The sequence below is a fragment of the Wolffia australiana genome, chromosome 8 (assembly GCF_029677425.1).
Source record: "Wolffia australiana isolate 7733 chromosome 8, ASM2967742v1".
Lineage (NCBI taxonomy): Eukaryota > Viridiplantae > Streptophyta > Magnoliopsida > Alismatales > Araceae > Wolffia > Wolffia australiana.
The window spans coordinates 10,119,822-10,147,216 of record NC_135842.1 but is presented as its reverse complement, the minus strand read 5'-3'; the positions used below and the strand labels follow the sequence as shown (position 1 = coordinate 10,147,216).

General features: G+C 44.5%; 3 protein-coding genes across 4 annotated transcripts; 1 reads left to right on the top strand and 2 right to left on the bottom strand.

Annotated features, from left to right (window-relative positions):
- Positions 1–5,490: 5,490 nt before the first annotated feature.
- On the top strand, positions 5,491–6,997 carry LOC144707076 (proteasome assembly chaperone). Its single transcript, XM_078580198.1, has 5 exons — positions 5,491–5,681; positions 5,980–6,048; positions 6,123–6,198; positions 6,646–6,710; positions 6,797–6,997. The coding sequence occupies exons 1-5, from the start codon at positions 5,574–5,576 to the stop codon at positions 6,854–6,856; spliced, it is 378 nt and encodes a 125-aa protein (XP_078436324.1). The 5' UTR covers positions 5,491–5,573; the 3' UTR covers positions 6,857–6,997.
- Positions 6,998–8,349: 1,352 nt separating this feature from the next.
- Positions 8,350–26,082, bottom strand: LOC144706401 (protein serine/threonine kinase). Of its 2 annotated transcripts, XM_078579326.1 has the most exons (18): positions 25,892–26,082; positions 25,740–25,789; positions 25,550–25,615; positions 23,423–25,459; positions 22,854–23,181; positions 21,058–21,273; positions 20,906–20,978; positions 20,603–20,808; positions 20,412–20,474; positions 20,085–20,287; positions 19,897–20,008; positions 19,701–19,832; positions 19,323–19,592; positions 11,089–11,378; positions 9,903–10,149; positions 9,435–9,508; positions 9,201–9,336; positions 8,350–8,663 (listed from the first exon to the last, which is right to left on the bottom strand). In XM_078579326.1, exons 1-18 carry the CDS (start codon positions 26,066–26,068, stop codon positions 8,508–8,510), a joined length of 4,836 nt encoding a protein of 1,611 aa, XP_078435452.1. In that variant the 5' UTR covers positions 26,069–26,082; the 3' UTR covers positions 8,350–8,507. The 2 variants fall into 2 exon arrangements, with proteins under 2 accessions (XP_078435452.1, XP_078435451.1); XM_078579325.1 differs by having other exon boundaries at positions 19,323–19,832.
- On the bottom strand, positions 16,134–18,411 carry LOC144707211 (uncharacterized). The gene is made up of 2 exons (XM_078580347.1): positions 17,108–18,411; positions 16,134–16,751 (listed from the first exon to the last, which is right to left on the bottom strand). Exons 1-2 carry the CDS (start codon positions 18,150–18,152, stop codon positions 16,729–16,731), a joined length of 1,068 nt encoding a protein of 355 aa, XP_078436473.1. The 5' UTR covers positions 18,153–18,411; the 3' UTR covers positions 16,134–16,728.
- Positions 26,083–27,395: the final 1,313 nt, after the last annotated feature.

Below are 27,395 nucleotides of genomic sequence, written 5' to 3'. Positions count from 1 at the left end.
AGGCTAGGGAAAAATTCTATTAGAAGAAGAAAACTTCAATTCCAAAAGAAAATAACCCAGTATTTCTTACAACATTGGCCTATGTATAGGCCTTGGAGGAAAGAGAAAATAAGACAGCCGTAAATTTTTTAAAAAAAACTAATATTAAACCACGTTGGCGACGTGCCAACGTGTCATGCCAACGGACGGTTCTGAAGTTGGCGTTGGCGACGTGTCATGATGTGGGACGTCTCGTGAGAAGGTGGAAGCACGTCCGCTACTGGTGCGTTGTTGTGGTCGCCACCAGCATTCCTGGCCACCACTGCATTATTGGTCATCGCTCACCCCCGCTATGTCGTCCACGCCAACACGCGTTAATTCACGCGCCATCGGGCTCCGCCCGTGTGCAACCATTGCACTAGCATCGCACGCCAGCGTTGTACGACCACTGCACGCCACCGACGCATGACCACCGCGTACCGTCGCACGCCGCCGTGTGTGTCCACCTATGTGGCATTCTGTGCCGCCACACCGTGACTGTCATGTGTCTTGCCATTGATGTGGCTACCATTGCCTTTGTGCGATGCATGCCACTGTTGTGCCATCGCGCTGCCTGCTCTATGGCGTTGTTGTTGGGTTCTAGAGGCCTTGACATGGATGAACAAAATGAAACGATACGCAACGGAAGACTTTTGCGAATTGAACGACATCAATAAAATCATTGAAAAGATGTACCTTTCCACGGATTGCATCCGTGATTTCTTAGATCCCAGAGTAAGCCGAGTCAAGCTGCTCATGTGTGCAGCCTCTAGACATATCCACACGGTCCTCGGCATGTCGGATCTCCTCCTTCTCGTTGACAAGCCCCGTTCTTTCTCCGTCAGCACCATTACGTCGTTCCGATCACATCGGGCATGGAGAGGGGTGTGGGAAAGTGAAGAAGAAGAGGAAAGGCCCCTGAACAATTCTGGCATGGGTGAATTTCGTTCAGGGCCTTCCCCTATTATACTAAGTGGGTATTTTTCATAAAAACTCCCAAAACTTAAGTATATCTTCCGACGTCCAAAAGACTATTTGCGTGTGACCCTCTAGGCCCATGTATCAGTCTAGTTAACGACTCTAGCGGCCCAATAACCTTTATTGGCCTTCCAAATTAATTAACTATATCATCATAAAGATTAATTAATGTCGGATCAATTTAACCCAATCGATAGGTCAAGACTCCAACACGTGGGGTGCCAAGCTACACCTCGTGTCCTAGAAGATACAAAGGAGTGTGTATCGACTCACTCATGGAACCTGTTCATCATCGATTACCGTGTATGTATAATCCCTCATCCACTTGACGCTCCTTGGACGACTTAGGGTATGGTCAACTGTAAAACCCTAATGGATCATCCGAGTTAGTACTGATGCATTCAAAAATCATCAGAGAACTCTTCTCTGATATTTCACTACCTTGGCCAAGGACTTCATTGCATCATCTTCCTTGAGTTGTCACCTCTTATACCAAGGGTGGACAATCCCATCTTGACCGCTCAATCGTCTTCGTGAACTTCTTGATGTACCCGAACTAAGACCATTTAGAATCCCATGATTAGAAACTTGTTGGCCATCGCCAAAGTACAACCGTCCGTCCACAAGACGTCTTTGGTGTCTCAGGTCTAAGGACCACTTACACAACCGTGACGTGAATCAACATGATTGACAATTCGGTATTATACCATTCAGGGATTCGTACGTATCAATTCAGTGAACTCTTTCCACTAAAGACCACCCACTTTCTATCCTTAGTGTCGCCACACTAATGGCTGTTGGACCGGCCATACTCATCATATGAGTGAGGCTAGATAGTGCTATTCTATGTGGATACTTCGATTTCCTTCTCGTGTATCCTTCGAATAGTAATGTTTAGAACATATGCTTAAAAAATAGTGATCTCTGTATTACGATCTCATCATAATTCACTAAGTCCGATCATGTATTTATGGACTTCATTATACACATCACACGTGCACTATAATGAATATGTTCTATTAATGAACATGGAACGAGATGTGGAATGTGTGATTGGCTTGCCTGTCACATATATTTCCATCAGTTGCAACCGCCCATCTACTCCGCTTGTGACACCGCTGCGTGCCCTCTCGCCATCACCACGTGCCAAATTGCCGGCGGGTGCCGCTCTAGCGGTCATCCGCATCAATGACAGGTCGCTCGGTGACTCCCATTCTCACTGTCATGGATGGCCGGGTCACATATATTCGGGTACACTAGCACCGATCCCTGTGTACACATTTATTATTTACTTTAGTGTGTCCCAAACCCGTCTCCACCACCGAGTTAGATTAGAGGTAGATAGGGATATCACTCTGAGAGCTAGGATTTCGTCCTCAGTTGGACTCGTCAAGATGTACACACCATCGGCAGTAGTTGCCTCACATTATCAGGCATCAACCCGACGCCCAAGTTATTGGGAACCTAGTGGCATTCCCAAGCCCCTCTTACTGTGATTTATTGGTTGTCATAGTCATTGACGTCCTGTTTAAGCTTCTCATTGATTTTTTACGCGCATCCGCATCAGCATCCACTTGCATTACACCAGCCCAATTTATGCTAGAAAAGTTGTTCGATCCCGACCCATCATTCTACATCATGGATGATCAGGCACATTACACTACAACTAAAAAGGAATTGCTAGATATTGTTTGCTTCAGATAAATTTAGACCATATTTATTACGTAGTAAAAAAATATCTATTTTCTGATCATAATGTTATTCGATATTTGATTAATAAGAAAGAAGCAAAATATAGGTTAATTACATGGATATTATTGATGCAAGAATTTGATACCTAAATCAAAGATATTTGAATTTTATGAATTTTTAAGTACTTTTAATGATTTTCTGACATCGAATTCTGAAAGAACAATTTTTTGAGTCAAAATATAATTTTTCCTGAATTTTTTGACATTACTTTTGTATTTTTTATATAAAAATATTTTTTTATTTTTGCAAGTCGAAATACATATTTATTTATATTTTTGGGTTTTTGTCTAATTTCATATGAATTTTGAGATTCTTTGGGGCCTTCGATTCATCTATTATATTTTGAGATATAATTTGCATAGTGTTGTCATTCGATTTGTCGAATGAAGACCAACCAGTGGTTATCTTCGCACCTATGATATATCTGCATTGATACAAATACTTAATAAGACTTCATACGTCATTTTTCCTCAAGGGCTAATGTTTCCTCTTTTCCCCACTTTTTCCCCCTCTAATGGAGTGTATTACTATAGTTAAGAAACTTCCCTCTACTTGTGCGGAATCACAGAGAAAGAGAGAGCAAGAGAGGAAATCAAAGAACAGTAAGAAAAAGAAAGAAAAAGGTTTGGAGAGACACTAGATGGAAAAGGAGAGAAACACAGAGAAAGAGCGAGAGTAAGAGAGAATTAGAGATTGGAGAGAGGGAAAATAGATAGAGAAACGCAAAGAATGAGTGATAGTAAGAGAGAGAAAGAGAATTTAGAGAGAGAGGGAGAGAGAAAAGAGTTTGGAGAGAGAGAGAGCGGAACACAAAGAGTGAGAGTGAGAGAGAAAGAGGGAGAGAGGAAAACAAAGAGAAAGAGCAAAAGAGATATAGAGGCAGAGAGAGGGAGAGAGGACGAGGAAGAGAGAGAAAAAACACTTATAAAGAGTGAAGAGTGAGAGATGAAGAAGCAGAGAGAGGGAGAGAGAAAGAGGAAGAGAGAGAAAAACACATAGAAAGAGTGAAGAGGGAGAGATAAAGAAGCAGAGAGAGAAAGAGAGAGTGATAGAGAGAGGAGGAAGAGAGAGAAACAATGAAAGAGAGAGAAAGAGAGAGAGTGATAGGGTGAGGAGGAAGAGAGAGAAACAATGAAAGAGAGAAAGAGAAAGAGAGAGAGAGAGTGAAAGGGGAAAGAGAGAGAGAGAGAGTGGGAGGAAGAGAGAGAAACAAGAAAAGAGAGAGAAAGAGAGAGAGAGAGAGGGAGAGGAGGAAGAGAGAGAAACAAAGAAAGAGAGAAAGAGAAAGAGAGAGAGAGAGAGAGAGAGAGAGAGAGAGAGTGAAAGGGGAAAGAGAGAGAGAGAGAGTGATAGGGTGAGGAGGAAGAGAGAGAAACAATGAAAGAGAGAGAAAGAGAGAGAGTGATAGGGTGAGGAGGAAGAGAGAGAAACAATGAGAGAGAGAAACAATGAAAGAGAGAGAAAGAGAGAGAGTGATAGGGTGAGGAGGAAGAGAGAGAAACAATGAAAGAGAGAGAAAGAGAGAAAGTGATAGGGTGAGGAGGAAGAGAGAGAAACAATGAAAGAGAGAGAAAGAGAGAGAGTGATAGGGTGAGGAGGAAGAGAGAGAAACGATGAGAGAGAGAAACAATGAAAGAGAGAGAAAGAGAGAGAGTGATAGGGTGAGGAGGAAGAGAGAGAAACAATGAAAGAGAGAGAAAGAGAGAGAGAGAGAGAGAGAGAGAGAGTGAAAGGGGAAAGAGAGAGAGAGAGAGAGAGAGAGAGAGAGAGGGGGAGGGGGGAGAGAGAGAGAGAATGAGAGAGAGAGAGAGAGAGAGAGAGAGAGAGAGAGAGAGAGAGAGAGAGAGAGGGAGAGAAAGAGGGTGAGGAAGAAGAGAGAGAAACAATGAAAGAGAGAGAAAGAGAGAGAGTGATAGGGTGAGGAGGAAGAGAGAGAAACAATGAAAGAGAGAAACAATGAAAGAGAGAGAAAGAGAGAGAGTGATAGGGTGAGGAGGAAGAGAGAGAAACAATGAAAGAGAGAGAAAAAGAGAGAGAGAGAGAGAGAGAGTGATAGGGTGAGGAGGAAGAGAGAGAAACAATGAAAGAGAGAGAAAAAGAGAGAGAGAGAGAGAGAGAGAGAGAGAGAGAGTGATAGGGTGAGAAGGAAGAGAGAAACAATGAAAGAGAGAGAAAGAGAGAGAGAGAGAGAGAGAGAGAGAGAGAGAGAGAGTGTGAGAGGGTGAGAAGGAAGAGAGAAACAAAGAAAGAGAGAGAGAGAGAGAGAGAGAGAGAGAGAGAGAGAGAGAGAGAGAGGAGGAGAAGGAAGAGAGAAACAAAGAAAGAGAGAGAAAAAGAGAGAGAGAGAGAGAGAGAGAGAGAGAGTGATAGGATGAGAAGGAAGAGAGAAACAATGAAAGAGAGAGAAAAAGAGAGAGAGAGAGAGAGAGAGAGAGAGAGAGAGATAGGGTGAGAAGGAAGAGAGAAACAAAGAAAGAGAGAGAAAGAGAGAGAGAGAGAGAGAGAGAGTGATAGGATGAGGAGGAAGAGAGAGAAAGAGAGAGAGAGAGAGAGAGAGAGAGAGAGAGAGAGAGAGAGAGAGAGAGAGAGTGAGTGAGTGATAGGGTGAGGAGCAAGAGAGAGAAACAATAAAACAGAGAGAGAGAGAGACAGACAGACAGACAGACAGACAGACAGACAGACCGTAAGAGAGTCAGTAATGAGAAAACACAGCGAGTGTAAGAGAGCAAGAGAGCGATATATATATATATAGATAGAGAGAGAGAGAGAGAGAGAGAGAGAGAGAGAGAGACGGTGGAAGCGTGGGGAGCTTGTCAAAGTCTTCCATGGCGGAGGAATTGGCAGCGGATGAAGGCACTGCGCGTACAACGAGCTTCTCGGAGAACGCAGACGACGTTGCCCTACATTTCCAGATCATACGCCTCCAGAAACAGGTTCTCCCCCCAATCCCCAAAATCCCTTCCTCTTTTCTTCCCCTGCATCGTTCCCCACCTTTGGCTGATGAGATTTCATATCAGTAGTCCATATTTTCCCTCTTTGATCTCTGCCGAAACTTGGGGTTTAGTCTTTTCAAATGGCAACTAACCACGCTGATTAAATTTGCATCATTGATCTCTTCTGCCTGCCATTGTTGATTACTTCAGATTTAAGATTACAAATTTAAATCGTTCATGGTTTTTTGTTGGAAAATCATGATTAATGGATCGATTAAGATATCGTGGATTACTGCAGATTTATGTCTGGATCGGATGCAACTCCTCGAAATTGGGCCACATGTTTGCGGCTGCTCCAACCCGGCTAGTATGCCATAAAATCTACCAAAATTTGGCAGATTTAACCTATCAAATCTAACAAACATTGTCAATCCTCTGCAGAGTGATTCAGTAAGCGTTTCCTCCGTGATGGGTGGCGGATCTGATAACGTGGGCTCTTCAATTGCTCGCCGTTTAGGTCAGAAATTTGGCCCTTAAATCCCACTCCGATTATTTTCGCTTTCAGTTTTTCATAAGATCTAGGAACAGTAACCGATCCAGAAAAACAATCAACGTATTATTGTACTGCAATTCGTGCATTAGTCTTCTCTGTATTCATCCTTTCAAGATGTAGAATATATGTTTAATCACGACTCAAGAAGCTTAATCAAGGTAATTTTTTGTCATCGGATTTTAATGACCTGTTGATGCTGTTTTTTTCTTTCGTAGTTAATTGATCCTTTATGAAAACAATCAACGTATTATTGTACTGCAATTCGTGCATTAGTCTTCTCTGTGTTCATCCTTTCAAGATGTAGAATATATGTTTAATCACCACTCAAGAAGTTTAATCAAGATAATTTTTGTCATCGGATTTTAATGACCTGTTGATGCTGTTTTTTTTTCTTTTTTTTTTGGTTTGCAGTGATAAGAACAGGTCTCCATGTTATTCTTTCCTGCAATATCCCAAAGGGAAGCCCAATGCTTGAGGTATTATCATAGTTTATGATACATATTTGGATGCTGTTTGTGATCTTCCTGGTTTGAGATTAGACTCTTTTATTTCCTCTTCTCAGGCCACTGCAGAGAGGAAACTGGTGGAGAAGCTGAGAAGCTTGGGCTATATTAAGCGGTGATCTAGATGAGATGGAAGTATAATTTAAGGTTTGCCGGCGTCACGCACATCCCCTCTCTCTCTCTCTCTAACTTTCTGAAGATACCCAGATGGGATTTTTTATGACCCAATCTTACCAATCGTGCCATTTTGAAATTAACAAGATCTGACTGCCCTCGTGTACAATCCTCTCTCTCTCTCTCTCTCTCTCTCTCTCTCTCTCTCTCTCTCTCTCTCTCTCTCTCTCTCTCTCTCTCCCCTCTCCCGTCTCCCCTCTCCCCTCTCCCCTCTCCCCTCTCCCCTCTCCCCTCTCCCCGCTCCCCTCTCCCCTCTCCCCTCTCCCGGTCTCCCCTCTCCCCTCTCCCCTCCCCCCTCCCCCCTCCCCCCTCTCCCCTCTCCCCTCTCCCCTCTCCACTCTCCTCCTCTCTCCCCTCTCTCTCTCTCTCTCTCTCTCTCTCTCTCTCTCTCCCCCTCTCTCTCTCTCTCTGACACACACTCTTCCCTCCATCTCTCTCTCTCCCCTCCTCTCTCTCTCCCCTCTCTCTCTCTCTCTGACACACTCTTCCTCCATCTCTCTCTCTCCCCCTCCCTCTCTCTCTCCCCCTCTCTCTCTCTCTCTGACACACACACTCTTCCCTCCATCTCTCTCTCTCCCCCTCTCTCCCTCTCTCACACACACACTCTTCCCTCCATCTCTCTCTCTTTCCCTCCCCTCTCTCTCTCTCTCCCTCTCTCCCTCTCTCACACACACACACTCTTCCCTCCATCTCTCTCTCTTTCCCTCTCCCCCTCTCTATCTCTCTTTCCCTCTCTCTCTCTACATGGATACCCAGGAGGGAGTTTTGATGATCTTATTGCCAATTTGATGTACTTTTGAGATTAACAGGATCTCTCTCTACGCTGATACACAGGAGGGCATCTTTTTTTTAAAGAAAAGAGGGAAGATCACCCAAAATCGGTGATCAACCCAAACTTAATATTAATATCGGGGTCCGTGAAAGTTAAATGCTCGGCCAGCCTGGCCTCTTTTACCTCCTTATCTTCCATCTGCCATGAGGGAATCTTATTTACCAATGTGGTGTACTTTTGAGATTACCAAAAGTAATCTTATTTATTTCTCCCTCTCTAGTGAGAAATAAATAAGATTATTTATTTCAGTCCATGAGGGAATCTTATTTATTTCTCCCTCTCCCTAGTGAGGTGGATACCCAGCCAGAAGAAAATTTTAGTGACCCAACCTCACTTAACAGTGTGGTGTATTTTTTTGCAATTAACTATATCTGAGTGCACTAGAGCTCCTGAATTAATCACAAGAATTTCAAACATGGAAAACAGTACAAACAAGCAAGTGAAAGGCACTGAGCGGCGTTATTTGTTATTCAGATGATTAAGAGAAAAAATATATATAGGAACAGAGAATCAGAAGTGAAGTACTATCAAAGTAGTACTCGTGCTATCAGCGATAGTTTTTAGCACAGTTGGTAAGCACTTGAATTGAACACTACCAAATAAAGATTGAAAAAACCTCAGCGGAAAAATATTATAAACAAGTGGAGGCTTCGAGATGCTACATATGTTCTTCGGAAGATACAAGGAAAACAAATGAATAGACGATCGGAAATTTGATATAAATATTAAAAAGAACAAATCCTAAAAAAACTAAAAAAAAAACCTCAGCAGCAAACTTTCAGATGGCCATCTTCTGTTCCCACTAGGAACAACCTTGAGAACGGAAGAATGCTTATGGCTGTGAGGTTGGACTGGTTCCTCGCCATCTTATCTGACGAGTGGAGTTTCAAGGGTACCATACCCCGCTGGACTTGACTCCTCTGCAAAGTTTATTTAAACTGATTAATTGATAATTTTGCAGATTATGGAAGCCAAGTGTAATATTCATATTTCTAAAAGTTCGCGGCATCTGATTGGTTGTCTAAGATTAGATTTGATTTGTTGGATTGAAATCAAAGAGTAAGGGTCTAAAGAGAAAAACAAAATAACAATACAAAAATGAAGTCATAATAGACGAGAAAATAGATTTTTACATAGTTAGAAAAAATGTATCATTTAATTATAATGTTAAAAATGAAGATTTTCGAAATTGGGTAAAAATTTCTCCTCTTGTCCGTTAAATCAAGAAAAATATTATTTTCAAAAAAATCAAGAAAATAAATATAGGATGCATTTAAGGGCTAAAAAGAAACGATTTATCTAATTATAAATAATACGATGGAATAACTGGACTTGAACCCGTGACATTTTGTACCCAAAGCGAACACTCTACAAAGCTTATCCTTAAATGATGATAATTTCCTAAATGATCTTTGCCGAATATAATAATTTCTATAAATGAAGTGCTGCCCACTTACATTGGATGTGAGTCCTGAAAACGAAGAGAGGCCAATCTTGTTTTTTGATATTGAGATCATATTCTGACCCCACACGGCAAATCTGGAGATGCCATCAGAGTGGCCAGCGAAGACATTCGACTGAGATGACAGGTTCCTGCATAATTTCAAGATGGAGTAAAAATTGGACACCCTCGTGGACTGAAATTTCCTGAAAAATAAAGATGCTACCTAGAAATTTCGCAATCACCTCACCTTCTCATGTCCCAGATACGTAGAGTTCTGTCCAGAGAGCTGGAAATGAGTGTATGATCCTCTGGAGAAGCCAGCTGCGAAACAAAAAGCTCAAAACACTTATTAAATAATAAAAGGGTCGTTTTTTATATTTTCAAAATGTTAAAATCGCTGGGTTTTTCCTCCTCCACAGGAGAACACTTCTTTTCCGGCATACTACTACGCATCTGGCCCACAAGTTGAAATTTGCCGCAATGGAAAAAAAAGAATTGTGGCTGAAAGAGACCTTGTGTAGGTCTCCATGGGGGATGATCTTGGAAAGGTAGAGAGATATATAGATATATATATAGAGAGAGAGAGAAGCAACAATTGCTTGCAGGCCCAGACAGGCGTCTGACCCCCCTTCGGAAGGGTTATAAGAATTTAAAAGAAAATTACTCAAATGAAAAAAAACGAAATACCCGTGGTAGTGGAAAATGGACTATTAACCTGAGTAATATAGCCATCGTGGGCCCGCCAAAGAGCGACAAGCTCTCCACTTCTAGTATCGAGGAGCCTGCAGTGGCCTGAGCTAAGCCCCACAGCAAGCCAGCGAGTGCCACGTGGAGTTGAATCAGCTTGGAGTTCCCCTGATCCATCACAAGAGCAAATGGCGGATACAATGGATGACAGTGAATGTTCAACTGTGTCAACTTTCCATAGATGAAGCTTCCTCCCTTGAGCGACATCGATGAATCTGCCAAGAAAAGCAACCATAAAATAGGCGGAAAATATGGGTTTTATTGTAAATGAAGGATGCATCGTGGGCAAAAAAATTCAACCAGGTGAAAAACATATTTCTGTGGGCAAAAACTCTATTGGCTACTGTTCCGATAATGCTATGCAGCATGTGACATGCAGGTGCTGCACACAATTTTAGGCTATTCTAGCTATTGGTCCAAGGACCATTGTAATCTGTATTAGGCCATTGTTTTCAGCCCAATACACTACTGTATTAGCCCAATAAGCTAACCCTAAGAATTTTTTTTATCCCGTATCCCTCTGCTGTTTTTTCTTCTTCTTAACCGTGAGCCCTTTCTCACAACTTTTCCTCCCAACCGTGAGGCTTTCATCACAGCTATATTTCGAATCTATGGAAACAAGGATTTGTTCTAAAAGACACCAAAACGGGAAGAAATCTTTCCATGATGTGGAAACTGAGTATCCTACCATAAGCCAGATCACTCAACCTTCCAAAATAGCTTTTGGAAAATGAAGATTTACGGTAAAAGACAGACATCGTGGGCATAAGTTTTCCAACAAGTGAAAAATGAGATTTCCAATAGAAAAAAACTGAACGAAAATGGTGCAGAATTCAAATGTATGGAAATATGTGTTTACTCTAAAAGACACGAATAGGGGTGAAAATTTTCCATGATGTGAAACTGAGTATCCTACCCTGAGCCAGATTGATGAACTAGCCAAAAAATAACACCAGAAAAATAAAATGTGGGTTTTAGAGTAAAAGACGGACATAGCAGACAAACTCTCCACGAGGAAAATTGAGAATTCTGTTTTTTTTTTCAAATGAGTATCCTGTCAGCAAAAAAAGATGAAAAGAATACGACTGAATTCTTGTTTCACATAAATATGAGTTGATTATAGAAAACATCGAAAGGGGGAGAAAATCTTCTACCTGATGCAACCACTTCCCATTCCAGCTATCAATAGATCATCAGAGCTCAAGTAATACATGCAAGTATACATACTCCCACTTAATGCATTAGAATAAATTCCGGTGGCTGAATTTGAGGGTAACATCTGGGGCAAATCCTCATTAACCTTAGATGACACAGGTGATGAACTAGTAGATGATTCTACAAACGATGAGATGAGCTTCCCAGTGTGGCTACTCCATACGTGAATGGTGCCATCGCAAGAAGCAACCCTCTCTGTCAGCGACAAGATGGCAATATCATTCACGACCTGCAGTGGGTTCACATTATGAAGGATTAAATAACAATAGGCAAGATTCAAATCAAAAAAATTGATAAATTTATTCCTTAAGTAGGTTCTCATGGTTTTTCAATTGAAGTTCCACATTCCATCACAAATTTAACAACCTGTTACCTCTACTGAGGGTCCAAGGTCTGAGGATATGGAAAACATATATTGATCTTCATCCCAATGATAACCCATCAACACACTAATGGGTTGCATAAGGAATGGGCTGAGGTCATTTGATGATGTTGTAACGTAAATGGGCAAGCCCATTGGGCCTTAGCCATCCCTCTCTCTCTCTCCATCAATCTAATTCTCTGGCTCCCCCATGTTACTGTTTTAAATGAAGTGAAATTCAAAATGTGTATTTAATTAAAACCCTAAATGGGTTCTTGATGCGATCCGACACGTATATATGAACGTCAGCCTCGGCCCAAACAGGGTGAGAGCTGCGCGGCCCACGCCGGACCAGACCTCAGTAGCTCTTAGGCTCTTAAGGGGAAGGGGGCTTTTGGTTTCCAGGTGAGGGCTCCTGCACCTATCGTTATCTTCCGCTTGAACTCACCGCTTCCTCTCACAGACGACCACTCCTGCACGCAAGGAGTGAAGATCACTACAGCTCGGTGTCATCCACTCGGCCGAGTCACTCTTTTCCCGTCCTATCCTCCTTACTCTCTCAATTCTGTTCTCACTTTCCTCCACCTTCTGAAAGTTGAACTCAGCTTGTAACGAGTACATAGGAAGTTACCATTATCATTCTGGTGGAACAACGAGTACATTGGTTTATACCAGTTCTTTGCCATCATCAGCGATCTCTTTCACTGCTTTTGTTGAGAGAGTGCTGCAAGGAGTCTGCAATGTCTACTTTATTTATCATTTCCACAACCTCTGTTCAGGCAACCAGTTGCAGCCATTAACTGTCTAGATCACTGTTCAATTTAAGCCAACCAATTGATTTCACTTCTGCCATTGAAGCAACTATCCTCTGCCATATGAGTAATTTTCATCAGACATTAGGCATCCTCTGCCATCGTGCGATATTTGTGTGATGGTTGGGCCACCTTCATCTGCTGTCAGTCATCAGCAGTCCAAACCCCCAATGTCAGCCCCATTTCCACACCATAGAGGTCTGCTGCCGCCACCACACTATTGTCACCAAGTGCCAACCTCCATCATCTGGAGGTCAGACCCCCCACCGTTATACACCACTAAAACATTTTTACGGTGCACTGAGTTGACTAGCTCTAACCAACAATATGCATGGGGTACCTGTTAGGGATATTAGCCTCGTAGAGGGACGGATAATCGATACCCCATCTTTTTTTTAACAAGCTGCGCTGATATAATTAAATATGAAGTGAGATCCTATGATATAATGAAATATGATGTGAGATCCTAATAAATGTTGGACCAAAGTTTCCAATTCACTCTTGAGGAGGTGTGAATAGCGGTATGTATGATCCTGGCTGATGAGCAGGATCGAAACAATGATTCGAAAACGAAATACGTCAAGAAAATGCATTATGTAGGAATGTCTTCCAAGAACTCAACCTTAGGTAGAACCAGCGGTAAAGTTAGATTGTGACAGATGAGATGAGAGGCTGAAGAAGACCACCAGGAGCGAGTCACATTGACTCCCCTCCTGACACGTTGATACACTCTTGATAATGCAACTTCGAACTGAATCAAGAATTGTATCGAAATTCCAAGAATGTCCACGGAGAAGACAAAATACAGATGAGAATGAAGTAATGCAGGTAGCAGATCTTGACGACTCTCTGGACGCGAGAGTTCCTTCACGATCTCGGGCAGCGACTCCCTCCTTGGGCGAAGCTCCTCCCTCTTGACGGCAGAAGAACCTCTGCCTCCCCTCTTGACTCCTGAGAGCTGACTTGGGTTACAAGAAAAGATGGTTAGCCCCAACCTGTCCGCCTTTATTTATAAGGGTATAGCCGACACCCTTCCCTTTCCACCCCTTTGGTCAGTAGGACTGGTCAACGGGCCTTTGACCCGATCTAGCTTTCCTTCTTTGGTATTTCTTGTAATAGCGCTTATCACACGTGAGTCGGGAAGGATCTCTCTCTCAGACTAGAAGCCGCAGCGCCATCTTGGAAATCAAGAAAAAGTCCCCATGGTTTCCCGTCCTCCATTGGCTTATTTATAGATTGTGTCAAGAGAGGAAGGAAGAAGATAATGACATAACTCAATAGAGTACATGGCTGGGTATACATATACCCTAGGAGAGAGAGAATGATAAGAGGGCTAATGGGCTTATAGAATAGGGCCCATTAGCCCATAAGGCTGACTATCTCACTAACTACCCGCCGCAAGCGAAGTATGGATGTCATCCATGCCAAGCTTGGACACTGCACGTTGCAGGAGAGGTCGAGATAGTCCTTTGGTAAGGACATCAACAGCTTGATCAGCGGATGGAACAAATTCCAAGTCAAAGATGCCCTCGTCCACGCGCTCCTTGAAGAAGTAGCGGTGGAGTTCCATATGCTTGATCCGTCCCTGTTGGCCAGGGTTCTTTGCCAAGGCGATGGCTGACTTGTTGTCGCAGTAGAAGTGGATCGGGCCGGAATACTCCACACGAAGGTCATGGAGAATTCCGTATATCCACTGGCCTTCAGAGGCCCCATCGGCAAGTGCCCGGTATTCGGCTTCAGCACTGGAGCAGGACACTTTGTCCTGCTTGCTGCTCTTCCAACTGACAAGACTGCCGAAGACAAAAGTGCAGTACCCCGTGGTGGAACGACAGTCCACAACTGAGCCGGCAAAGTCCGCATCAGTGTACACCTTCACGGTCCGCTCCATACACCGAGGAAAGAACAAGCCCTTCCCGGGGCAGCCCTTTAGGTACGCAAGTACCCGGTTGGCCGCCTGACGATGGATCTCCCGCGGAGAGTGCATGAACTGACTGAGGAGGTTGACGGCGAAACTGATGTCGGGGCGGGTGTGGGTCAAGTACAGGAGTTTCCCCACCACCTGCTGGTACTGATATGCGTTCACCGGTACTGAGTCCTCCCCCTTACCCAACTTGACGTTAGGGTCGATGGGAGTAGTAACCGGTGCACACTTAGTCATTCCGGTCAAGGCCAGTAGGTCAACGGCATACTTCTGCTGTGACACAAAGATCCCCCGGGGGGAGTAGGCCACCTCGAGGCCGAGGAAGTAGCGAAGAAGCCCGAGGGCCTTGATTTCGAACTCCTTGGCCAGCGAGCTGAGGCGCCGGCCTCTGCAGAATCGGATCCCGTGATGAGGATGTCGTCAATGTACACGGCCAAGATGGAGACACCCGCGGAACTGTGACGGAAGAATAGGGAGGCATCCCCATTGCTCTGAGTGTAGCCCTCGGTCTTCATGACCGAAGAGAACCGACCGAACCACATCCGCGGTGACTGTTTCAGTCCATAGAGAGACTTCCGCAGCCGGCAAACGGTGCCCGGGGGGCCAAGGGTATACCCGGGAGGTGGCTGCATGTACACCTCCTCCGTCAAGTCACCGTGGAGAAAAGCATTCTTCACATCGAACTGTCGTATCGGCCAGTCGGAATGAGCCGCAAGCGCCAAGAGGAGACGGACTGTTTCCATCTTCGCCACAGGAGAGAAGGTCTCGAAGTAGTCCACGCCATACAACTGAGTAAACCCCCGAGCCACAAGTCGAGACTTGAGGCGCTCGAGAGTACCATCAGCATGATGCTTCTTGGCATGAATCCACTTGCAATCCACCGCCCTCTTGCCAGGAGGAAGTGGGACGACTTCCCAAGTGTGGTTCTTGAGCAAGGACTGCATCTCCTCATCCATCGCCGCTTTCCAATGAGGAGAAGCAAGAGCATCGGATAGGCGACGAGGGAGGGGATGCGACTCGATGTGAGAAAGAAAGTACCAGTAGGAAGGGCTTAGCCGATGAAAAGAGAGATAGTGAGATAAGGGGTAGAGAGGTGTGCGAGCGCACTGACGAACCCCTTTCTGAAGGGCGATAGGCCATCCCAACTGAGCATCATCATCAGTAGACGAGGGTGACGCATCGTCCGACGGAGGAGCGGAAGCAAAGGAGGGAGAAGAAGATAGCTCCCCGGGGGTGGGGGGAGGCTCCCCGGGGGAAGGTGGTGCACTAGGAGAAGGATACGGTGCACCAAGAGTAGGAGGTAGCTCCCCGGGGTGAGAGATGGACTTCCCGGGGTTAGGAGGTGCACTAGGGGGAGGATACGGTGCACCAGGAGGTGAGACGGTAGGAGGCAAGGGAGAGAAGGTGGCTGGGGACGGCGACGGTGGAGGGATGGGTCCCACAAGTGGAAAGGGTTCCAAGGAGGGAGTCGAAGACGCCTCACCCAGCGGAAGGCGTGGCGAGGTAGAATCACCAAAGTAAGACTCGTGCTCGGCAAAGGTGACGTTTGCCGAGATGAAAAATCTCCGAGACGGAGGGTGGTAGCAACGGTAACCTTTCTGGAGAGAAGCGTACCCGACGAAGACGCACCGGAGAGCTCGAGCATCGAGCCGTGCGAGTGGGAGCCGATCGTGGACGTCGCGTGCACCTGAAGATGCGAGGGAGGAGTCCAGTCCGCAGTGAGAGATGGGGGAACGCCGTGGAGAGACGATCCAGTGGGCTGACAAACCCGAGGGCTGGGAGGGGAGACGGTTTACGAGATGGGTACTCGTTAAGACCGCCTCGCCCCAATACGCCCACGGAACAGAATAGTTCAGTAGAAGTGCAGGCGGTCGACGTGACATACCCGATCCGACGTTCTGCCATACCGTTCTGTTCCGGGGCGGCCACACAAGAGGACTCGTGGAGAATCCCATGGTCAGCAAAGTACGTGGCCAGCTCGGTGTTGACGAAGTCCCGGGCGTTATCGGAGCGGAAGCGCTGAATACCTCGACCAAACTGAGTACGAACCATGGTGCAGAAGTGACGGACCGTCGGAGCAACCTCAGATTTGGCGGTCAACAAGTAGACCCATGTGTAGCGGGTGGCCTCGTCAACAAAGATCTGAAAGTATCGGTGGCCCTTTAGGCTAGCCTGCGGGGCGGGTCCCCAAACATCACTATGGATGCGAAATAATGGAGTGGAGGAGTGCGAGGTGGACGGAGAGAAAGATGAACGACGGTGCTTCGCCAGTTGACAGGCATCACACACGATAGTCTGAAGGTCCAATCCAGTACACATCGAAGGAAAGAGACGCTGTAAAACTGAAAATGGCGGGTGACCCAGCCGTTGGTGAGCCAACTGGAGACGTCCCATACGCTGCACATCCGCCGGTCGGAGTTGGCGGTTAAGCAGGAAGCACCGAGAGCGCCCCCCATCGTCCAACAACAGCAACCCGTTCTCCCACCTAATCGGTGTAGTCCGACCCACCTTGTCAGATAGAAACATTCCGTCAGGCTGGAGGTGAAAAGAACAGGACAAACTGTCAACCAAACGCTGAGGAGACATAAGTATAGCTCTCAGGGCGGGGACATGAAGAACATTGCTGACCACTCTGAGGCCGTCTACAAACACTGCCCCAATTCCAGCAACACGCAACCGTCCACCACCGGCTGTAAGAACTGTACGGTCCCCACTATGCCTTTCGTAGGATACAAACCGGTCATTGAACGGGGTCATGTGTTCGGTTGCCCCCGAATCAAGAACCCAATTCGTATCCGATACGAGAGGCGAGTAAGAAGCCGTACCACAATACCACTGTTCAGACTGAGGGAGAGAGAACGCACCAAATCCACCAAAATGTGCCGTCGACTGAGTCTGAGTCTGCATAGTAGCCACTTGGTCATGGAGACGGGCCAAGTCGGCTTGGAGCTGCTCAATAGTCGCCGGGCTGGTAGAAGAGGTAGAGGAGGAGGCAACCATAGCTTTCCCTTCGGTAGCCTCCTTCTTTTTCCGGTTGTCGTACTGACGCTTCTTGCACCACTTGCGGAGATGTCCAGGCTTGTTGCAGTAGGAGCAAATCAGCCCGGAGGGGGCTGCCTCCGCGGGGGGAGCAGGAGCGGGCGAGGGAGGCTGGGCGAGGAGGGCAGTCGAGTCACGAGCTGCCTCCGAGGAGAGAGTGCCAATGACATGAAAATGACTCTCCTCTTCATGGAGTTCCTTCACCAAATCATCAATGGAAGGAAGGCCTTCCTTGCGATGGAGGGCACGGCGCCGAGTGTCGTCATACTCCTTGTTTAGGCCATAAAGAAACCCCAAGAGGCGTAGGCGAAGAGTGTTCTGGAATGACTTGCACGTCGGATCATCCGTCGGCAAGTAGTAGTCCACCTCGTCCCACAGCTTCTTGTGTTCCAGCGCATAGTCCGAGATGGACAGTGCGCCTTGGCGAAAGTTGCTGGCTTTAGCAACGAGCATAAAGAGGCGCCAGTTGTCCCCTTCGCGGCCGCAGAATTTGTTGGCCTGGTCCCAAAAACCCTTCACGGTGGCGCAGCGAGGGAACCTTTCACGGAACGAGGGTGCCAGGGAGGTCGTGTAGAGCCATCCAAGGACGAAGTGTTCCTCGGCTTCCCACGCCGCATAGTGTGGATGGGTCGATGGAAGCGGGGCTTGTGTGCAATGCTTGAACAGTTGGCGAGCCTTGAGAGTAGTCTCGACAAAGTGACGCCACTGTAACAAATTCGGGCCCTGGAGACACGTCGTGTCGGGAACCGCCGGCAGAGAATGAGTAACCTTGTGTGACAAGGGTTCTCGTTGAAAGTCTGCATCGGTGAAGCCATCATCTGGGACGGCCGGTTGACGCGTCTGGCCCGTGGAGTAAAGTTCCTCCGACATCAGAGCCGTGGTCTCTACGGAGACGGCTGTTGTGACTGAGGTTGCGGCCCGTGCTGCGGCTGCGGCTGCGGCTGCAAGCTGCGGCTGCGGCGGCGGCGGCTGCTTCGGCGGCTGCGGCGGCGGCGGCTGCTTCGGCGGCTGCTGCGGCTTCTGCTGCTGCTTCGGAGGCGGCGGCTGCTTCGGCGGCTGTTGCGGCTTCTGCTGCTGCTTCGACGGCGGCTGAGGCAGCTGGCTGCGGCTGTGCGCGACTTTGGCTGGCGCGCGGCTGCTGCGGGCGAGCGGCTGCGGCTGTGCGCGGCTGCGGCGGGGCGCGGCTGCGGCTGTGCGCGGCTGCGGCTGTGCGCGGCTGCGCTGCGGCTGTCTTGGCGGCTGCGGCTGTCTTGCGGCTGCGGCTGTGCGCGGTTGCGGCTGCGGCTGGCGCGCGGCTGTGGCTGGCACTCGGCTGCGGCTGCGGTTCCGGCTAGGGCTGCGGCTGCGGCTGCGGCTGGTTCTCCGGAAGTTCCGCGGGCTGGCTACAGCTCGCGCTGTGGCTGATCCGTCGGTCACGCTCCGGGTTCGCTAGACAGCGAGAGGGTGATGTCAAACCCTAGATGGAAGAGCTCTGGATCTCTGATACCATGTCAAGAGAGGAAGGAAGAAGATAATGACATAACTCAATAGAGTACATGGCTGGGTATACATATACCCTAGGAGAGAGAGAATGATAAGAGGGCTAATGGGCTTATAGAATAGGGCCCATTAGCCCATAAGGCTGACTATCTCACTAACAGATTGCTCTCCCGATGTTTATGTATTTGAATCCATATGAGCCTGCTTATTTCTTTAAAGAATAATAAAATAGAAAAAATATCAAGAAGAAAAAAATTTTAAGATTTAAGACTTCTTCTGTCATTGAAAAATGAAAAAGAGATTATCATCTGCTCATACATTCATTTTTCTAATGTCTGATGGACCAGTTGACTCTCTCTACATCATGGAATAATTCTAACTTTCTGTAATCCAAGCCCAAGACCAGTTGATAAAGATGGCTCCTTCTATAAAAAACTTTTTGTGGTATTAATCTGGAAAGAAATGAAGAAGCCTCCAAAAACATTTTGGCTACTTCAACAAGCCTCCAGAAAGAAATGAATGAGGCAGCGTCATTAGTTTAAAAGAAATAAAGAAACAAACCTCATCATGACCATAATAACCAGAAATACAATTCATTCGAGACAACTCCCATTTCTCCACAATTCCTTTGAATCCAGGCCCAACACCTCCTGTGAACACTGTGCACTCATCATCCGAAACAGCAAGAGAACGTAAAGTGCCATGATGTGCCCGAGTTGCCCAAAGAATGGATGCTTTGACTTTCCATGAATCATCCTTTGGTCCTCCCGCCCGGGCAAGAAAATCTAGCCCGTCACAATAGGCAGCTGTCCCGGGAAACCAGAACCAGGGCTGGTGCAAATTCATACCAGAATTAGGTTTATCTTTATTTTTCTCAGTGACAGTTTTCTGATCACTGAAATGTTTACCATACGTGAACATCTTCCTGCTCTTGGCTACCTGAGTTTGTGGTACAGACCAGCCAGCCCCGGTAAGTAACAGCTTGGCTGGGTTATAACCACTAGATGAAATTGCTGAGGAAATGGCCTTCCCAATACTTTCACTTTGAGGAGCTTCTTCTAGGAGCTCCCACTGAAAGAAAGCTTCAGTTAACAGAGAATGGTGGTATTTCATATCAGATTACGATAGAACGCACCTTCCAACCATAAGACATTTCGAGAAATTGCTCCAGAAGGAACCAAGTTGTACAAGACTGACGCAGTCTCTCAATGCCAATGAGGGATGCCAGCGGAGGATATAAAACCGATCTGCCATAACTCAAAAAGAAATTAGAAAGTGCCAAAAAGATAGAATTCAGCCCACAGAAAAGAGTTTAGGCCTTACACAATGTCCACGCGGGTATCTATACGGTTTTCCCTTTGTAACCTCATAGAAGATGCTGAAATTTTTCTGGAGGATCTGGTGTCCATGCACTCTTGAGAGACGGCAAGTTCATCAAAGAGACGTTTAAGCTGGGGTAGGATATAGGATGCAGTTGACTCAGGTCCAACCCGTTGACACACACTGACAAGTGCAGTTGCGACAACCTCAGAGAACGCCAAAAGTGTATATTTTAGGTTTAAGTCAATAATCTCAATGCATTGACAGTAGTTTGTGCGGGCCAAAAATATAAATAATGTAAAAAAATAAAATAGATTAAATATATCTTACTTGGAATACAGAAAGATCAAGATTAGCTTGGCAAAGAACCTTAATGTGAAGGCAGGCTTCATCCTGAGTAACAAAAAATAAAAAACAAAGAAAAGCAACAATAAGAAAAAAGTGCACTCGTGTATCATGCTGAACAAGAATATTACAAAGGAATAAAAAAAGTACCGACTCTTATTCAAAAAAAAAAGTACCGATATGAATTCTTTGAGAAGGATGTCTTCATCCAAGAATTTGGCCAGGCCATCTAAGGTAATAAAACAATCAGTCAAGACAAAGGATTTCCAACTTTGAACTGCTTCAGATTTGTGGACAGAGGATGAATCAAGGCATGATATGACAACATTCTTCAGTATAGGCAGAAGGTGTCTGGCAATAAAGTCCTCTCCATGAAGCCCGCCTGTGATTGCAAAAATAAAAAGATGTTCTATCCAGATAAATCAAAATGCTTGTAGTTTCTAAACAGAGGATTAGTGAATGCGAATTTACGGAAATACCAATTCTAACCAATGCATCAATTCCATCCCCCGCGAGCCCTTTTCCAAAAAGATGAACTAAGGGAAAAACTGTCTGCAAGTTTTCAAAAATAACTTCAGGATAACTATCAAACAGATTACCAGGAGCAAAAAAATATTCATTCTTCTGCAACCTGATGAATGGTGATTGGAATCCCAAGCTCTTCACTTGAGCCAATAAGCAGCACAGATGCGGCAGAGGCTGTAGATTTGTTTGGACAATTACAAATGTTTGAAATCACTAGAGGATGTACTTTCTCCAAATACACACTTTGGCCAAGATATTTCCATACTTTCCGCATAAAAGAGTCTTGGAGGATAGAGACCTTTAAGTGTGTACAGCCGGCAATCTGTGATTACATATCATATAGTTATCAATGAAAAAATTCTTCAAGCATTCAGGAGTTAATATTAATTCCTGAAATGCACAACTTTTCAAACTCGGGCCGACAGAGAAATCCTACATTTAAATGTCCAACATGAAGGTCCCATGACATGAATCTGAAAGAAAATAAAAAAATATCCTTGCATTCATGCTGCATAAGGGAATGTTAGAAAAAGTTTTGTTTGTGTCACCCATTATATTTCTCATTTTCTTGTTAACTATAAACTTTACCTAGTTACATTAGGAAATATGTCTTGCCAAGAAATAAGCAGGAGCCGGAATAGATGAGATAAATGCATCGTGGAGGGGCTATCTCCCACTGCCATCAAATATAGTTATAGTAGAATAGCCTACTCCTCTCTTTCTAGAAGCTGGTTTGACTTAACCAGGCAAACTGAGCCAAACAACTGGACATTTAAGTCCAAACATGAAACTTAAAGCCAATCATCCTGAAATCCGACACTTCCAAAAAAATGGCACATGAAGTATTTCATAGCCCACTTGGATATACATAGGGAACATCACCATCCAGTTTAGTCTTGGTTTTGGCAAAAATCTAAACATTGACCTTGAAGTTCGGTCCGGCCTCAATCCAGTCAGGTTGACTAAGTGTCAAAGCCATATTTTTTAATGAAAATTATGAGCTAAAAGTTCATCTAAAAAGTTCATTGCTGATTGAACCAATGCAATAAATCGAATAAATCTTGACATGAGTTTCCACAATGAGGAATACTGTATTAAGTCAGTCATAGAAAACATAATAATCTCATTCCAAGAGCTTCCACAAAATGTGGTATCCTTTCAAGCGGATTACATTTTTCAAACTGGATAAAAGCAATATATAATTATGGACTGTACGGGGATCAGAGATGAGATTGGATGGGAGACAAAGGCATGAGAGAGTGAGACGAAATAGATAAAGGTAAATAGTGGGAGAGGGAGAGGGAACGAGATACCATTAGAGAGTGAGAAAGAACGAGAGAGACTCTGGACAGAGAGATAATTGGGCAGCGAGAGAGTGAGAGGGAAAGAGATAGAGAATCGGGGGAGGGAGAGAGTGAGAGGGAAAGAGATAGAGAATCGGGAGAGGGAGAGACTCAGAGGGAATGAGATCGGGAATCGGGACAGGAGAGAGTGAGAGGGAAAGAGATAGAGAATTGGGGGAGGGAGAGAGTGAGAAGGGGCAAACTCTTCCTGATTTCTGACAGTTTTTAGTACGCATGTATTAATCGCTCATCAAAATTTTGTGAAGACACAATATTTAGTGTTACAGCTCCACTTTTCACGCTCACTCTTATGATGCATGCATTATGTCTTCAGAGGAGCAATTTTTTCTGTTTCTAAACATGTATACTTCTAGGACATAAAAGTTCAGATCTCAGCAACAGTAAGTTTACTTTTTTTTGAATAATGAGCAACAATAAGTTTTTTTTGAAAAGAGATTATTCATAAAGCAAAGGAAATCAACAACGCGTGATTTTTTTTAAATAAGAAACACGATAAACAATAAACGAACAGTGATATATCCAGTTGAGTTTCACAAACCTGTAATATCCTCTGAATAATGGGAACAATCAGAAACTTCACCGCCGGAAACTTGAGGCTTCTCATAAAATCAGAGAGTAAAGATATAGATGCTTCACTTTCAGCATCTGATAAAGGACTCAAAATCAGGGGTAAACAAAATGGAGCACACATCTCCACAGCCAACGGTCCCATAGCTCTCAAAGCTCCTTTGTTTCCGAGTTTAGAGGCATATTGAAGACGAGATGTTGATGTCGACAGATAATGGATGGGTGCAACAAAACTATATACAGACCTGGTTCCTGGCGAAAAATATTCCGACTCTAGGATAGATTTAGCTGAAGGCCTCCTGGTATGTTCAAAAAACAAAAAATGTACTTCAATTATAACAACATGAGGGACTGAGAAAGTCAATGTCAATGATGGCCACCACCATTATTCTAAGTCGAGCTCAACAAAATGAATTTCATGGTCCACGAAGGAGCAAGAGGAAGCAATATGATTTATAACCAAAGAACGTCGTTTACCAATATTTTCCATGTTTTTTATGTTCTACTTAGTGACATATGACATCAAATGAAAATCTTTACCTTCTCCAGTTCTTCTGTATGCATGATTCCACAAGTAGCCTGACATGAACTGGAAGTTCCCGTATGATTCCTGGCATAATGTCTTTTTCTGCGTAGACGGAGATGGAGGCAGAGTCAAATAGTGGTTTTTTCAGGTATAGTTCAGCCACAGTGCAACCAAACGAGAACATATCCTCGGCAGTATCTTCCGAGAGACATGCTGACTCAGAAAAATGTTTCTCCAGACATAGAAAATCTTGTGATCCTTTAAAACCAATGTCATCTTCAAATGAGTCAAGAAGGCTTGATAAATTGACATTATTCAAAGCCAAAGAGCTATTTTCTGAGTCAACCATTCCATGAGAACTCTTCTTATCTGATGGTTTAGGAACATAACGTTTCTGGTTCAGGTTTTCGCCAAGACTGTAGACAGGATTAAGGAAATGAGCATACACGGAAAAGGAAATAGATTCTTCCAATTCATCAATATAGCAAGTCGCTGGAAGGACACTACAATCTTCTGATGATAAAACATCTGCATTCTCATTTTCCAGGGCTGCATGCTCAATAGGTTTTTCCATTTGGGCATTAAGAGACTTTTTCCCAGAACACTGTCGATTTGGGTGGGGTGTGGTGAAAAGCTGACGCCTACCAGTTGACTTTGGTGTCATGGGATCTACTGTCGGCAGCATAACATTCTTGGCAGCAATAGAAGACGCACCAGAAAGCTTGTGACCAAATGTAATATCAATCCAGTGGTGAATCTGACGAGAAACACGATCACTCTCCAAAGCTTCGCGATGCACTTTGATAAAATCCTCAGGAGACTCGGCCCAGGAGGGCACTCGGAGATCACTCATTTCAGGATGAATAGAATAAAATATACGAGGATCACAGTAAAACTCAGGAATACACTCATCAGGAGTCCACTGGTAAAGCCTTTGCATATTGGAAGGATACTCATTAGGCTCATACACGGATCGGACAGCGGAGCGTAGAACACTTAAAGGCAGCCTTCTTGCTTTGTAACTACAGACAGCCAGCTCAGAAAGGCACTCATCGGAGACATGATGAGGAATCTCAGAGGTCAAGTAAGTAAAATCAAGCTGTTCGTCTCCTTTCGCCAGACGCCACTTGCTCTTCTGAAGATCCCTCCATCCCACATCAGAATTTTGGTCAGGCTTGACGCTGAAATCTATCACCCATGGCATCACCATGTGGAATGTCTGATCTCCCCATCTTCTTCCTGCCATTCTGTTTAAAGAAATAAGGTATTCATAGTTGCTCAGTTCACCGGCCTGCCATCGCTTGAACTCAAATCCCCAGTCAACTGGACTTGATAACCTTGAGTACTCCCAAATTGCTTGGCAAGAGCAGTTTTCGGCATAACAGCATTTTCTAGAAGATAAAAAAGCCTTCTTAAAGGCCAGATCATTGTTTCTTCGATCGCATAAGCTTAGATAAGACCAGCCTGAATCAGTCAACATAATTTTGGAAGGCCGGATATTGCCATGAGCCAGTCCCAAGCTGTGAATGCAATTCATTGCAGAGAGTAACTGGTATGTAATGAATTCAATGTGCCAGCTGGACTTCAAGGCTCTTGGACTATAGTTCAAAATGGACTCCAAGGCGAACTGAAATTTTGGCTGTAACAGGTATGTACAGCTTGAACTTTTCAACACGCCCAAGACAGGACAAATGTTAGGATGCCTCACACAACTGGGAGTTTCCTTCTCAATAAAATTAGGAAATCCAATTGAACTGAAGAAATCCGTAACATGGGGCTCGCATGCTCTGCCGTCGAGGAAGAGGTTGATAGATGTCATCACATGTTCTTCAATAGAACCAAATAAATAACGTCTGATGAGTTCCAGCAAGGTTGAGTATGATCCAGAACCAATATAAGTATCAGGTGACAGAGCAGTAATCCCCGGGATAAACCTTGTTTTCCATTCCGATGAGAAAGTATTATCATTTATACATACTCCAACGTTGGCTTGCTCTTGAAGCTGGATACTTTCTGACGGAGGAATTCTCTCCTCACTTGGAAGAGAGTACCTATCCATTCATTAGATGCGAAGTAGCACAGGTTTAGCAAATCTATAGAGAAAAAAAAAAAACTTCTTCTTGAAAAAAAATATGTCTCACCCAGTGTCGGGGAAGAACTCGAGATCATGGAGCGCCACAATCACGAACTGGGCAGCAACTTCGTCGCTGATTATTTCCCAAACAGTAATCATGTCACATCACTAATCTAACTTCCCAGTAACTTGATTTCTTTATTTTAGACAAAAAAATCTAAAGAACCGATCGGTGACATCCGAATTGAGCCACATACTCTGATCGGTCTGACCTGGTGGAATCGCCCTCCCTCTTGGGCAGATTAATCTGCACACGACAAAGTTATATCCTGAAAATTAGAAAAACTTCCAGAAAGAGTTAAAAACAACGGATAAAACGAAGAAAAACACAGATTGAATAGATGGCGACCTCGATGACAGCGGAATCGCCGAAAGGGAATGGCGATTCCGCAACGACGTGACGGAAGACGAGATCGCCTGCGAAGTCGGATCGAATTTGGCGTTCGAGACACTCTGGACACGCAATCCAGTGGCGTCGCGCCGACGCAATTCCAACCTCCTCTTCCTCTTCTTCCTCCTCCGTCATCTCCGTTGCCGACGACTGTAACAGACTTCATTCGCAATTCCCCAGTTCATACGTATATATATAGTTGACGCTTGATGACGGATGACTGTCCTTCATCCGTTCCGTCCGAACTCGTCATCCGACATCTCCGATAGCCATGGATGGATGACGATTTGGATCACGGAATTGTTGATAAAAAGTTTGAATTGTAATGTTTTAATTAAATATTGGGATATTAAATTATAACCGTATAACTAATAATCCTAACAGGAGATCAAAGGCCGAAAAGATTGTCGTACAAGAGAGAAAGCAGTGAAAAGGAAGAAGCATGGAATATTTTCTGAAAATCACATGGTTTCATGATGCTCTGGGTGGGACATGTGGTTTTATTAGGATTTGATTGTGTGCTTTAAAAAATTTCATACAACTTGACAATCACATTACCTTGGGGGGAACTTATTCAAGCATTGACTTGCTCCATATAAGGCTTTCTTTAATCAGTTTATGGGTCTGACCTCTAGGCATAGCCACACAATTAATGTCTTGATGGATATCTTCTTCTTATTATCCATCTCTTCTTCAAGATCGAGTAGATCTCTTTACCATCAAGTCTCACTAGAGTAGTGAGTGGAAAGAGAATAAAATAAAAATGATGGGGCACCTAGGTCTGTCATGCATATGCACCTATAATGGCTGTTCCCTTAATTTACACACCATCATCCTGATGTTTTGGAACTTTTCAGAAAAAATCGGTATAAATTAATCCCAAATCACCTAACATGAAGGCACACACTTTGTTGGAACTATCAATCGGGTAACCAGTGATCTATTTAACTCAATTTATAGGTTCAACTTCTAGCCTATGGGGTTCCAAGATACACCTTGTGTTTTAGATGATAAAAAAAGGAAAATAAACTCTCTTTTAGGATGCAAACCATCATTGGTTAGTGCATGAGTAAAATCATTTATCTATGTGACACTTCCAATATGCATAAGCTATGCTCAATTATCAGATCCTATTCCATTATTCTAGTTAGTACTAAGTGTAACTTATATCATTGGTTAACCTGTTTTCTGAGATTTCCACTACCCTACCAATGTAATTCAATGCATATTCTTCTTCGAGTCAATTTTTTCTAACATGGAGGCCATAGAATACAATTTTTACCATCGAATCATCTTAGTAGACTACTTAAAATAACTGAGCTATGATTATTTTGAATCTTATGAATAGTAATTTTAAGTTAAAATTAAAATATACCCATGCATCCGCAAGATGTTTATGTTGTCTCAAGACTTAAGGCCATTTACATGATTGTAACATAAATCAACCTGATTTGACAGTTAG